The sequence below is a fragment of the Elaeis guineensis genome, chromosome 12, assembly GCF_000442705.2.
Source record: "Elaeis guineensis isolate ETL-2024a chromosome 12, EG11, whole genome shotgun sequence".
Lineage (NCBI taxonomy): Eukaryota > Viridiplantae > Streptophyta > Magnoliopsida > Arecales > Arecaceae > Elaeis > Elaeis guineensis.
In genome coordinates, this window is record NC_026004.2 from 7,664,598 (window position 1) to 7,678,255 (window position 13,658).

At 39.2% G+C, this 13,658-nt stretch overlaps 2 protein-coding genes across 22 annotated transcripts; both read right to left on the reverse strand.

The window, feature by feature from the left end:
• Positions 1 to 111: 111 nt before the first annotated feature.
• Positions 112 to 6,969, reverse strand: LOC105055474 (uncharacterized). Of its 4 annotated transcripts, none has more exons than XM_010937305.4 (9): positions 6,830 to 6,969; positions 4,612 to 6,596; positions 3,830 to 3,917; positions 3,652 to 3,737; positions 2,890 to 2,968; positions 2,745 to 2,804; positions 970 to 1,091; positions 812 to 883; positions 112 to 584 (listed from the first exon to the last, which is right to left on the reverse strand). In XM_010937305.4, the coding sequence occupies exons 2-9, from the start codon at positions 5,037 to 5,039 to the stop codon at positions 482 to 484; spliced, it is 1,038 nt and encodes a 345-aa protein (XP_010935607.1). In that variant the 5' UTR covers positions 5,040 to 6,596; positions 6,830 to 6,969; the 3' UTR covers positions 112 to 481. The 4 variants fall into 4 exon arrangements, with proteins under 4 accessions (XP_010935607.1, XP_010935608.1, XP_010935609.1 ...); XM_010937306.4 differs by having other exon boundaries at positions 112 to 623; XM_010937307.4 differs by having other exon boundaries at positions 3,652 to 3,760.
• On the reverse strand, positions 6,702 to 12,104 carry LOC105055473 (uncharacterized). 18 transcript variants are annotated; one of them, XR_833707.3, is made up of 10 exons: positions 11,885 to 12,098; positions 11,018 to 11,201; positions 10,806 to 10,924; positions 10,321 to 10,714; positions 10,088 to 10,229; positions 9,469 to 9,560; positions 8,830 to 8,953; positions 7,633 to 7,744; positions 7,182 to 7,278; positions 6,702 to 7,115 (listed from the first exon to the last, which is right to left on the reverse strand). XR_833707.3 is itself a non-coding variant. In XM_073246532.1 (9 exons), the coding sequence occupies exons 3-9, from the start codon at positions 10,816 to 10,818 to the stop codon at positions 7,073 to 7,075; spliced, it is 930 nt and encodes a 309-aa protein (XP_073102633.1). In that variant the 5' UTR covers positions 10,819 to 10,924; positions 11,146 to 11,201; positions 11,885 to 12,101; the 3' UTR covers positions 6,702 to 7,072. The 18 variants fall into 18 exon arrangements, 15 of the variants coding, with proteins under 15 accessions (XP_073102633.1, XP_010935599.1, XP_029123518.1 ...); XR_012135800.1 differs by having other exon boundaries at positions 6,702 to 7,125; XR_833708.3 differs by lacking the exon at positions 8,830 to 8,953 and having other exon boundaries at positions 11,885 to 12,102.
• Between the last annotated feature and the right edge of the window lie 1,554 nt (positions 12,105 to 13,658).

A 13,658-nucleotide genomic window follows, 5' to 3' on the forward strand; every position in this document is an offset into this window, starting at 1 on the left:
TTCTCCACTGTTGAATGGTTTATTTTCTTTATGAGGATCGCAAAGTAACAAGTCCATTAGATACTACCAGTAGTAATTCCCTTAAATTTGTCTCTAAACAATAAAATACACTAGTACTTAATCACATGCATTTCTTAGATTTACCAAGCAACGTAGTACTCATGTATTACTCCCTAATTTTACAGCATTTGATTTGCCCATCCCAGTTCATCATTTTGGGATATGGTTTTCTTCTTGCAAAGTGAAGCTTCACAATGTCCTGCCAATTTGAGGATTAGCTTCTCTTTGCTAATAACTGAAAATGGATGCGCTAGGAAACAGCTCCTCTTTGCTACTCATTGAAAATGCAGCAGTTGGAAACAGCTCCAACCAATCCTATATAATATTGTTTGACATCGCTCTTCTTTCACTGTTCTGTAGTCCTATCTGTATGTAGCTTTGATGACCTTGCTCACGTTAGAAAGCAGAATTGCATGTTATCTCAGATCTTGAAGTGCTTGTATCCATCCTCCGAGCTTGTCATGCCTTCTTCCCAGTCACCTATGCGTCTTCCACCAAAAACCACCTGTTGAATGCCCAAGTATCTGCCAAAAGAAAGAAGGATCGGCAGAATGAACTCCTAGCTGACAAATCAAGATAAAGCAAAAATATCATGAGTTTCCATGGAGGAGTTCCAGAAATATAAAACAGCTACGTCAATCTCACAACTGAAACTTTCAACTAGGTCCATATAAGCACCAAAAAATGAATAAACAAATAAAAATAAAAACAAGAAGAAAACAAAAGTAATGCCCTCTACAAGAAGTCTTACTCTGAACTCAACACTGTGAGGCAATTTAGCAATACATCGACAGCAAAAAAATCAGATGTTCCAAGGTCCACCCTGCAATGAAAATTCCAATGGAATAAAATCTACAGTAGATGTGAGTCTGTAATATTACAAGGAGGATCTCAAAGCCAAAACCCTACCAAACCCTGCCCCAGTTGTCTTGAAACTCAACATCGCTAATATCATGGAAAGATGAAGGCATAACTCCAGCAGCTTTGTCAGAATCATACAAAGGATTGTAATCCATTGATGAGTTTGCCAACTGCAATGCACAAAAGATACATTAGCAATACAAAGCATTAACGTAAATGAACCAAAAGGCAACTTCCCAAACTTGGTGTTCACACTTTGAATCCTTACCATCCACTTCCCTCTTGGTATAATTTTGTCCCAAGTACCATTCAGATATGGTGTTTTAAAATAGAGATACCACAAAACAGGTGAGGCACCCCTGCATGGGGGTGTGCAGGGGGTTCAAAATGGGCATTTCTTTTTTCACCTTCCTCATGTTTTGGTGAAACCGTATCAATAAACACATACTTTTGGATGATACTGAAAAACATCCAGTTTTGGATGACACAACAAAAACATCACGAAACCAAATTGATGGGGAACTGGGGGCTCGGTAAACGGGCTGAGAGAAGAAAAAAAAAGTCTGATTTGAGCTGTTCAATTAAATAAGCCAGCCTCCCTCCCTCACCTCCCGAATTGTGATTGTCCCTCACCATCCCGAGCTCATGACAAAGCCTCCACCACCCCCCCCCCTCCTCCCGCTTAATCATTATAGGTAAGCATCCCCCCCCCTCTCTCTCTCTATCTCTCTGCTAGAGTTAGGGTTTCCACCAACCCTCCCCCTTCCTCTTCCTCTCTCTCATCACCCCCAACAATGATGATGATGACTTTTGAGCCCTCTCTCTCGGCCTCTCTCTCTCTCTCCCCCCCTCTCCCTCTCCCTCCCTCTCTAACTCTCTCCCCCCTTCTCCCTCTACCCTTCCTTCTCTAGCTCTTGCCGTTTTGGTACATCCTGGAATAGTATAATAAAGATCTATGTTGTGCCGAATCGGTCACCGACTGGTACAACCTCTAGAACTAGTTCGGTGAACCTTGACTTGCTACATGATTAACAACTAGGATTACATTATTCAAGATTGAAAATTTGAAGTTAAAGAGTACACACACAACAAGTGTGCACGAAAGTAATTTTATCATAAGCTTGGCTTAATGGACCCGACTTCCTTATAATCCAACGCCACATATACAATAATAAAAGTACTCCAATCATGTCTCAACAATTTTTCATCCATGTCTTCTTTGAAACACTTCTCTATCCAAGCAATAAACCTGAAATCTCTCCTAGTAATTGCCTTTGACCCTTACATATATCTAAGTCATCTTAATGTATTTCTGTTATTTTATTTTCATTTTCTAAGCTAATATCATGCTCATGGAACATCATCTTCGCCCAATTTTTTTTTAAAAAAAAAAATCAGTATTGCACTTGTAGTTTTTTTTTTCAAGGAAGTCTCCATGGTATTTGATAAAGGCGTAATACTTCAAAGGTGCACCTTCAACTTCATTGGCCTGATCTAATACTATCTAAAAAGTCATGTTTCCATGGCCGTGATTGATTTATTCCAAAAATCTTCCATTCTTCTTGTTTCTGCAGTACTACTGCTATAACACCAGTCTATAACTGAGATGCAAGCTCCTCACTAATGGCTTTAATCTCAAACAAACTGCTTTCTTCCATGTAAATTTTAATACTCATGCCATGAGAGAATTCTTTTCTAATTGCACTACAGCACAAGTACATAAGAAAATTAACAAAATTACTATCTGTCTAACACTCCATAAAGTTGCCACATATTATAGTTTATATGAAACATTTTAACTGTCAAACATTTATTTATCTGACCTGCAGATTTGAAGAGTTAAAAGCACCCAAGCGTCCCATGACATACCATGATTGAATGACCTGCACAAGATTCATAAATGTAGATATGAAATCAACTCTCTGTAAAAAGAAATTAAAAGATGCATCAAATTGATAAACGACTTACACTACCAAGAAGGTCAACATCACGGTCTGATGGAGCACCATAAAGTTCAAACCATATGTAGGAATCAAGTGGATTAAAGCTGCAGAGAACAAAAATCTAGTAAATACAGGAAAACAAAGAAAATTGTTATAGTTCTCAGCCAAATTGGATTTCAAAAGCACAGCTGAAATGGCGTCAAATTTGTTTTTACAAAAATCAGGAGAAAAAGATAGTCACACACATGAGAGTCAACATCTTTGATCATTATAATACAAATGATTGTGCAACAACTGTAATTTCCTATGTACGAAAGGCTCGTTATATTTCTAATAGGGTAGAAAGTGCTTTGGTGCATTTTATTTGAAGATGATATCCTGTAGCTTCTTGAGATTATAAAAGGGAGGATATCTGAATAACATAACCTTTGAAGGAACTTCTAAAGGATCCATGTTTAAATTAGATATACAAAGTTTCATGCATTTTTTAATCCAGATCAGGGTACAGCAAAAATCTGCATGTAAATACTGATGTCTATAAACATAAAAATATATCTATCGCTCCTGTTTAAATAATAAAGCCACGCTGAGAAAAACAGAGGGCACTGCACAAGGCATAACGAAACTAAAGACATTTTTTACTCCCTAAATTTATGCACAAGGAAAACATGGTTTTTAATTTTGACCAACTTTTAGCAAGTGATTGTCTTAGGGATTCACGATTATAACTAATCACACTGCATTCAAGGGAGAATAGAAAGGGGAGATCAGATTTATATTTTCTCACTCTCTAAAGCTGACTTTGAAGGCAAGAACTGATCCTGTTCTGGACTTGCGAAAGTCTCTACCTTTCTTCCGGACCCTCTCCTCAACCTGTCAATAGTGCAGATGAGTTCCTGTCAGAAAAGGCAACCTTGTTATATTTTTGCTTTCATAAACATAATATATCATATGTTTTAGCACACCCTTTTCCTCATCAGCTCTGGGTTCCCAATGCTATCCCCAAGGACAGCACGAAGTTCCTCATCATCTTTGCATGCATTTTCTAATATCCTTCAATCAAAAAAGAATAAAAGAGATGAGAATGTGTTTTGCCACTGAAAGACAATAACAAAAATCTAAAAGAACAATATAAAATAATGATCATGAGCTAATATATCTTGTTGGTCTAAAGTTTATATATTCACTAAAACTAAATCCTTAAAAACTGATACGTTTGTCTTTTAATGCCAAAAGTAGGGGAAGATTGAAAAAAAGGTGGTTCTTTCCTTGTTATTCATTATGTATGCTTGTGACTAATAAGGCTCTGGCAGAAAATATTGGTGATTCATACTAGGAATTCTTTTACTTCTTCAGTCTTTAAATAAAATATAGAGGGAAAAAAAAGCTCAGAGCAAAATTAAGCAATTGCCATGAGATATGAAGGATAGATCATATCAAGCATCATTATGAAACACAAATGCGCGTGTTCATCAGAGTGGCAACAGGAGAAGAAAGACAGGAATTGAAGGACATTTTATCAAACGTTCATTGTGCATGAAGCAAGTTCACGCCCAACTTTGCCCAACGGTAGAGGAAAGACCGAGCACTTCTTCCCATCCCATCCTTCTTTGCCCAATGTCCTTATGGACGGGATCGCAGCTTGGCCAAGGTGCCATCTCTAGCATCTCAGGAGCGATGTCATATCATACTAAGAGCTGAAGCAAAATATAGAAGGACGATGAGAAAGAGATAGAGGAATACGGACTTGGCCCAAGTGGGATAGTTGTGGAGGCGGTCGTACTCTCGCTTCCGCTTCTCCTCCCTCACCTTGAGCAATCTCCTCCCTCTCGCCGTCGTCCCCGACCCCTTCGCTCTCTCCGAATAAACCTCGTTCTCCTCTTCCCCCCCATCCTCCTCTTCGTCCTCCTCTGGTGTTCTCGCTGTTCTCGAGGCGGCCACGCGGCTCATGGCCCATCCCTCGCCATTGTTGTCGCTTGGATGGTGAGAAAAGAGGAGGTTATTCGCACCAGAAAGAGGTCGAGGGAGGAGAAGAATACGATGGCGGCGAGACGGCAGCGCCTCGTGTACGGAGGAGGCGAAGGAGATGGCGGGAGGCGAAGTTGAGAAGCAGCACCACGTTAGCATCGCTTCCCGCTTTTGGCGCCCGTCCTCGCGTTCCAGACGCGCACTCATGGATAAAGAACCGATCACCAAGGTTTATGATAACGGACCGTTACGTCACAATGCCTTCCGTTCGGAGTGGCTGGATGTCTACCGTAAAGGTTTTTCATGCGAATGTAAAACCGTAGAAGTAATCATCATGCATAGAATTTCCGCATAAAACTTCTACGTGACCACAAAAATCTACATTAGATGCATAGAAATTCTATGCGGAAGAATCTCAACACTTTTATGCGGACGAAAAACATATGCGCAAGAAAACTGCATAACAATCATATACGGACAAAATCCGCATAAAACGCATATGCGGAAAGAGAACGCATAGAAATTTTATGCGAGAGGAGAACGCATAGACGTTTTATGCGGGAGGAGAACCGCATAGAAGTTTTATGCGAAAAAAATTATCTGCATAGGACGTATATGCGGTGAGAAGGCCGCATAGAACTTTTATGCGGAAGATTTCACATGGAATTTTTATGCGGAAGAGAACCCGCATAGAACTGTACCGTATAGATGTTTTATGCGGAAGGGGACCGCATAAAAATTTTATACGGAAGGAGACCGCATAGAACGTATTTGAGAACTGACAGCCGTATAGAACTTTCATGCGGAGCAGTGTCCGCATGGAAATTTTATGCGGAAGAATGTCCGCATAAAAAATTTACTTGCCTGACGGAAAGCGCATAACTTTTGTAGGAACGAAGAGGCGCATAGAACTCATGTGCGGTGACCGAGAGCCGCATGGAACTCATGTGCGGAAGGAGAGCCGCATAAAACTATTCTAAGTCCCATAAAGCATAGACTTTTTGTGCGGACGAAAACTGCATGAAACCTCTATGCGTACGACCGCATAAAATTGCATGCGGCCCGTTCTCTGCGTAAAAAGTCTGTACGGCCAAATTCGGCATAAAACTTCTATGCGGAAGCAAAGCCGCATAAAAGTTCTACGCGGAAGAATCCCACATGAAATGCTCTGTGCATGTGCCGATACGCGCATAGAAATATTTATGGCGACATGGGCACGGACAATTGCTATGGATTCTCGACGGAGTTGTTGCCGGCGAGGAAGTCGGTGGCGGGGAGGCTATCTCCGGCGTCGAGGGTGGGAAGGGACGGAAAGTGGAACTAGACGAAACGGGTGTCTTCCCCAAGCGGTTGCGGTCGGCGCCCGGAGCGGGCGAAAAGCTTTAGAGTGGAGGTCGGCGGAGCGAGGGCGTCGGAGAAGCAGCCGGTGACGGCCAGCTGGCGCTTGATGGAGTTGGCCACGGCCGGCTTTTCGAGGGACGGAGGGCGACATGCGAGGGGAGAGAAGGCGGTCGATGTAGCCCCGGCGAGCTCCATCGCCACTGTCCTCGTACGGCGGGCTAGAGAGACGAAGATGGCGGACCGGGACGCGAAACGTAGCAGAATTGCGAATCACGTAATCTGTTCGATGAAATGCCCCAGAGAGACGCCATCTTGGAGTTCGATGCCTCGCGAGCCTCTTTAAAAGGCCATTAAGAGTTATATCTCACAGTGAAACCGACATGATTTCTGACAACAAAGCTGGAGCAAAAGGAATTGCCAGCCCTGGAAAAGAAAAGTACCATAGTAATAAACATTGCCACCAAGCCAACAGGGTCAGCTTTGTGAAGCTCAACAGGCATTTCTGTTTAGGAGAACGAGAGGAAAGAGTAATATGGCGTATGCAAATGCCAAAGACAGATTTAATATACATTCATAAGGGCAATATTCTTTACAGAGAGACCATACAGATGGATCTCCCATATTACTAGAATGTAGGGAGATCACCATATACGAACCCAAGATGGATGCAAGTTTAGTGGCCTGCCAGTGTGTGCGCGCTTGATAGCTAGCTCCATTCCATGCAAAGATTGCAAGGCGCTCGGCAGCAAGTGTGATTAACCTCAAGTACAATGGTCCTCCATCAAAATACCATTCAGTTGGCGCACAAAAGGAACAAACTGAACAAGCTCTGGCCTCAGAAACCCTACTCCATCCTGTATCTTACTGAATGTTCTGGCTTGCATCTATGCCCTCTACGTCTAATGGTTGAAGCCTAGCAATCTCATTCCTGCAGTAAAGAAGCTGGGAATGCCTGGAATGGTTAAATAAGCAATAGCATCATTAGATATGTACAAAAACAAAACTTACAGATGAGACAAAAGAAAAAGATGCTTCATGTCCAAATGGGAGGGGAAAAATTAGGCTCCATCAGCAGAAACTTATCCATGTGGTGATGCCCCAAACTCTGTAATACAAGACTGGAATAAATCAACTTATTGATCATCTTCATTTAGTTTGTAAAGCTCAAGTTGTCATTAAATCTACATAAATTCAACAGTCTGCCCTTCTGTATCCAAGTAAAATAAGTTTAAGTTATAATTCTAGCTGTCACTGAATCTCTGCAAGTTCATCAAAATGACCAAGTGATGGCTCTGTGTTTGGATGATGAACTTCAGATATGAACAATAGATTAAAACCTTCATAGTAATTACTAATATTCAGAAAAATACTCATGTGATTGCTTCTTATTTCATTGCTATAGCAAGTCTCAGGTACATTGCACTAGGGGAGGTTAACTACACTATTCACTGGAGGTTACCTTGTGAAGTTACTACTTCGGACAATTTAGATAATCCAGGTGATCCTGATACAATATAGCCAAAGTAGGCAGTAATTCCTTTAGTGTAGCCTTGTACATGGCTTTCTTCAATCTGCGCACAGAAAGTTGTTACATATCAACATAAGGACATGCATATTTAGTTAGACAACAATTAAAGCAACAGATGTAAAACAACGCAAAAACAAAAGTTAATAATTACAGTCAGGTAGGAAATGCATGTTGTTTTCAGGGTCATTGTAATCATACACCCTATTGCGACAGAGGTAGATTCCAAAGAAAAATATACAAGATGAGAACTAGATAAATAACAGGTAGGTAGTTACAGTGGCAAATAGGCTACTTTATAATACCCTATGGTCCAAACTTCAAAATATGATGACAACATATTAAATGGCCCTTACAGGGAAACGAAAAGCTTCCGTGAAGAATTTTCTGCTTCATGGTTTTTGGTTTCTTCACCCATGTCAGCATCAAACTAGGACCGTACCATGAAAATAAGCTTATATAATCAATGGTGCAGCTAAACTTCCATTCAGGAAAAAAAAGAAAAAAAGAACAATACATTTCAGCGAAAGAGTCAATGTTAATCTTAAAACTTTCTTCATCCAAAATGCAGAAAAAGAAATATAGCAGAAGCTACCTTCGATTACAACAAAAATTTATGGCAAGAAATTGTCATTTAGCAAGAACTGAAACTTATGCAAGAATGTGGTGTACAAAGATGTACTTCTTTTTTCTCAGGGGAAGAAAAAACAAGAAGATGCGCCCTATATAACTAACAGGTTGAAGACCAACAAACCCGAACAGGGAATTGCAAGGTAACATAACTACTTGAGAATTTACGTACTAATCTTCTTTGCAAGCAGCAAAAATGAAGTTCTGCTCCAAGCTTCCATTGGTTTTTTATAATAGTGATTCATGTACAAGCACATGCATATTTGATGTTTCATGTGTGTAGCACGTGCCAAATAGTGTATAACATAATAAATGGTAACACAAAGAAATAGATAGTGACACCAAGTAAAAAATATTACAAAACAATGAGAAATACATCAAAATTTAGGGGAGGGGAAGACAACCAGGAAAGCTCTTCCAAATAGTGTATAACAGAATATATGGTTACACAAAGAAAAAGATAGTGACCCCAAATAAACATATGACAAAATAATGAGATACCTCAAAATTTAGGGGAGGGGAAGACAACCAGGAAAGCTCTTCCACTTGGTTTATGTCCACATTGCGCGGCAAAAACATGATGATATTAGGTGTTATTTTCTGAGCAACTTGAAAGATGGAATATCTACATACAATACGGCCATTAGTTTCAGGTAAAGGTGGAACAAACTTTCAGATCTTTTGATATCATAGTCATTGACATTCACTGACACCAACCATGAAGCGTAGTTCAAGAGTAAGTAGTAGTTCTACAAAAGAGTGAACTTGTGGCTAAAAGACAAGAGGGCTACTCTTTTGAGTGAAATTTGACTGCAATAATCTGTTTCTCAATGACATATTGAGTAAAGAATGACCAACTAAAAACTTCTTTATCTAATTTTTTGATGCATACCAAACATCTACAAGAAACATTAAAGAATTCATTTCATAATCCATTGACAACTCTAAATTGTGCATGATGATGAGATATAAGAAAGCGGGAGATTCATTTCTAACATATTCAGCACATGTTAACCAGAGACCACAGTCCATGCTCTAAAAACTACACATAAAATTACAGTTTAATATGGTTGTGTCATCTTCAAAAAAAGCAATTGTAAAAGGTAAAACATCAGTGTGAGGAAGGAAAAAAAGGCATACCCATCTCTTGGCTTGAACAAATCAAGAGTGAAATTCTGAATTTTCTTATATGATGGGCCTCCCCATGGTGGTGAAAGGAACACGACATCAGCCTGATAAACGGAGACAATCAGCTGAAATTGGTATACGATTATCCTCTCATCAATGGTTGTTGGCATTCTAGGAAAAGTACTGCTTGGTGTACCCCTTAGCATACCTGGAAAGAGCACCAAACCAGGTTTTTATGTGCCATACAGAGGGTAGGTGGTTCGTTAAGGGCTTTATTGCCCATTTCATCCATAGTGTTCACAAAAAAAGGGGACAGGGTACGCTAAGGGGCACACAAAGCATTTTCCTTCTAAGAATTTTAATTATAACGTTTCACATGAAACTAGCCCAACCAAAGTCATCAATTAACAACAGCATAAAACATCTAAAGTAACTATTCTTTTAAAAAAAAATCAAAAGATGTTATCATAACTCATCATTTGATTATATTCTACAATATAATAACACCCTCCACAGTACAATATAATGACACCTTCCACAGAAATAATGCAACTATCAGAAACCATCTGAACTCATGAACAAGGAGGGCGAGAGTGGGGGAGAGGAAGAAAACAATAATGACAGGGCATACCTTCAGAAAGGGTGCAAGTTGGAAGAAGTCCCCAACAATGAAATCAATGTTATCCTCCACTCCATAAATTTTAGCATTGTTGATTGCATATCCTATTTTCTGTGGATCAATATCTATGGCAACCACGTGACATCCCCTAATTCTCCAAAAATTAAGCATGGAAAAATCTCATAATTAAAACAATGTTTCCTACACATCCAAATTCCTTTTCATTTTGAAAAGAATGGTCTTACCTTAAGGCAAACTGGATGGCGTTGCCACCGACACCTGAAAAGCAATCAATTACAATGGTGCCACTGCTGGCCCGGGCAGCATGGGTGGCAGCAATCTCTTCAGGCGTGGCTGAGAACCAGCCCTCTTCGTCCATTTGAATGCCATCATCATATCGAGAGAAGAGAGAGTATCGCTGACGCCAATACTTGGCAATATCAGTGGTGATGAGGCCCTGCTCTGGGATCAGTTTTCTGCAAGGGCCTTGCTTTTTCCGACGCTTCTGTTTCTTTGGGTTCAAAAGTGATGGTGGTGTTTTGGTCTTTTCTGCACTGGTCCTTCTTAGATTTTGAACTGAGCATGGAAATGTTGTCAATTCTGAGGTTTCCAGAACAGCCAGCTCAACATCTGCAATGTCTGTTGTGTCAGACACTCATTTGGTTACATAATGCTGTAAACTTCAAAATAGATACTCTGCTTCATAGTTGTGACAACTGCATAACTCTACCTATTGGTTGCATACTTCAAAGAAAGGTTGATTATGTAGTTTCAGCACCAGATTCACCTCAAGATATAGCAATACAAAAATGTAGCTAAAATGGATTAGGTGCAAGATCATGAATAGACCTGAAGTGTGAGCAAAAGAACTCAATTTTAGTTATGTAAATGAAAAAATAAATAATGAAGTAATTTAGAATCCTTATTTTCCACGACAATTACTTAGAGTATTGACAGTTTAAGCTCTAAACGAGTACAGTACTCCTGTCAATATTTTTGCAATACTGAAAGTCAACTTTATAAGCTCCCCTCTTCAAAATTCTAGGAATTGCTGGATTCAGTGACCTTACTGGATCTTCCTATTTCTTTTCTTTCCCCTTTGTCCACTTCTCACCGCTTCCAAACTCTGTTAGATATGTCAAACAGCCAATTCAAACATAGCATCAATATTCATATTTAAGCATTTATATAATAATTTTAATGATAACTTTGAGAAACATGATACTGCAAACACCAAAAGACAGACTGCCTGTGCACTGCAGAAACATTGAATCATGGATTCAACCAAAAAGTGGCATGATTTGTACTCCCAAAGAATCAAATTTCTAAATGCAATTTATTCATAAAACAGAAAATCCACCTTGAGGCCAAATCCAATTACGTCTTACACATATATATTTCCACTTTCCAATGTTTAAATAGTGACAGTGTCTGAAGTAGCACACATGAAATTCTTCTCTAGTGTTTTCAGATGCTTTCATATAAAAGGTAGAATTTTTTTTCACATAAAATTATCCCAACCTATGTTCCTCAATTACCAACAGAACAAAAAGCACTTAGTAGCAACAATTTCTTAGAGTAAACATTTCTAAATATGTGATCAAAGCTGATGACCGCATAATCTCAGAAACTATTAAAAAAAAAAGAAAAAAAAAGGAGCATATCTTCAGAAATGCCGGGAATCAAAAGAAGCCGACTACGAAATGTCGACCTCAAACCCCACTTTCCTGGATCGATGCCTCTCTAAAAGATTAAGAGGAAGGAAGGGAAAAAAATCAAAAAATGAAGCATAATATTCTAAAAATTTACCTTCTTTGTTATTTTAAACCGAAAGGCTTTGCCTTTAAGGCGAACTGGATGGTTTCTACTGCCGACAACGGATAAGCAGTCAACGACAATGGCTTCACCGCCGGCTAACTCCCGCTCGGAACGCTGGGAATTCGAGAAGGAAACCGCTCTATCGAGTGGGGAATGACTAGGGTTTAAGAACTCCACGAAAGGGAAAGTCGAGAAGGAGGGGTGATTTATTAAAACCTTGCAAACATGTTTAGTAACTAAATTAAGAAAGCTTTTTCTTTGTCTTTTTTTTTTTTTTTAATAACACGCAGAACTAATACGATATTAACATGAGTATAACCAAACTTTGCAAATATGTTTGGTAACTAAATTAAGAAGCCGTTTCTTTTTCTAATAACACGGAGAACTAATACAATATTAATATAAAATATATCCAAAACTTATAAATATGTTTGATAACTAAATTAATATATATATATATATATAATATGAAAAATTAATATAATATTAATATAAATATAACCAAAAATGTCAAAAGTAAAATGTTCCAAAACAACAGTGATCCATGGGCTCCTCCCGAATATTCGGCAACAAAACTAACGATCCAATCTACAGCATTGTCAAGATTGTGATAAATGTGCTCTATGTCGACAGAGACATGCTCTCCAATAACCTTCAGATATCACGTAGGAGCAGATATATAGCATCTATACTTGCTACCCTCACATCCAGCCCACCATCATGATAGAATCCCCCTTAACAATCAATTAGTTAGCCCCTAGATCAGCCTTGCATGCATGATAACACCCGTAACCTCGCTCAAAGAATAATGCTCTTAAAAAGCGGATCCCATCAGTAGCAATAAACCTAAAGTTAGGATCACGTATGACAAATCCGACTTCGCCACTGTTGCCAACTATATTGCCATCAAAGATGACCTTGAGATTCTACCAAAAAAAAAAGATGACTTCTAGGTAAGAAAGACTCAACAAGATGCTATATGAGTGCGGGGGAGTATCAGATGTTCCAAGTCATCCTGATCAAATTAGTGGACAACAAATCAGTGACCTCTATAGCCTGCATTATAGTCATCTGGAAAATGAACCTCACCAATTGCCACCTCACCTTAAAGATGCAGTTGTTCTAGAGTAGCCAAGTATGATAAATAATATAGACGGGCTTGATGCCTCTATAACCTAGAGGTATCTTAGCCCTCATGCTTTGCCGCAACACTTTCAAAAAAAAACTTGAACAAACTTCTCTTATTGGACAACCGGGAAAAAAAAAAAAAGATGGTCAATTGCCAGATATATATTGCTCTCAAACAAAAAATTGAAGGATATTGTGCTCCATCATCTCATCATTCAACCCACAGTAGGGATGGAAGGATGGAATATCCATCTCATAAGCTCTCAGTACTCCTTTGATGAGAAGACAGCTCTATATAACTTTCCAAAAAAATAAACTGGCTTTCAAATGAACCTCAAGCCTCTAGATCCAAGCACCATTCATTATCCTACTTGGCTCTCGCTCGTAGAGTTCATACAAATCTCTAGCCGCCGCCCTCAAAACATACAATGGCTGCTAGATCTTGATATTTGGGACACACAGATAAGAATTGCTCAGGATAGAAACCTCTAGGTTAGTTGGTCTCTAAAAAAAATGAGCTACCAGCTCCACATTGTAACTTCTCTCCTTTGATTTGAACAAATATCAAACCTATGACAAACTCTTCAACCTCTATACTGACAAAGATTGATCATTGACATAGCAGAAGATTAGCCAC

What these genes read in the sequence shown, in the direction of transcription:
- LOC105055474 (XM_010937305.4), bottom strand. Translation starts at nt 5,039, where the DNA reads ATGAGTGCGCGTCTGGAACGCGAGGACGGGCGCCAAAAGCGGGAAGCG. An exon ending in TTCAAAGTCAGCTTTAGAGA is followed by an intron (nt 2,969 to 3,651) that starts GTGAGAAAATAT and finishes TGTTCTCTGCAG; the next exon opens with CTTTAATCCACTTGATTCCT. An exon ending in ATGTTGACCTTCTTGGTAGT is followed by an intron (nt 2,805 to 2,889) that starts GTAAGTCGTTTA and finishes AATCTTGTGCAG; the next exon opens with GTCATTCAATCATGGTATGT.
- LOC105055473 (XM_073246532.1), bottom strand. An exon ending in CCCCTCCCCTAAATTTTGAG is followed by an intron (nt 7,745 to 8,829) that starts GTATCTCATTAT and finishes TTCTGTGCGCAG; the next exon opens with ATTGAAGAAAGCCATGTACA. An exon ending in CGAAGTAGTAACTTCACAAG is followed by an intron (nt 7,126 to 7,632) that starts GTAACCTCCAGT and finishes TAACCATTCCAG; the next exon opens with GCATTCCCAGCTTCTTTACT.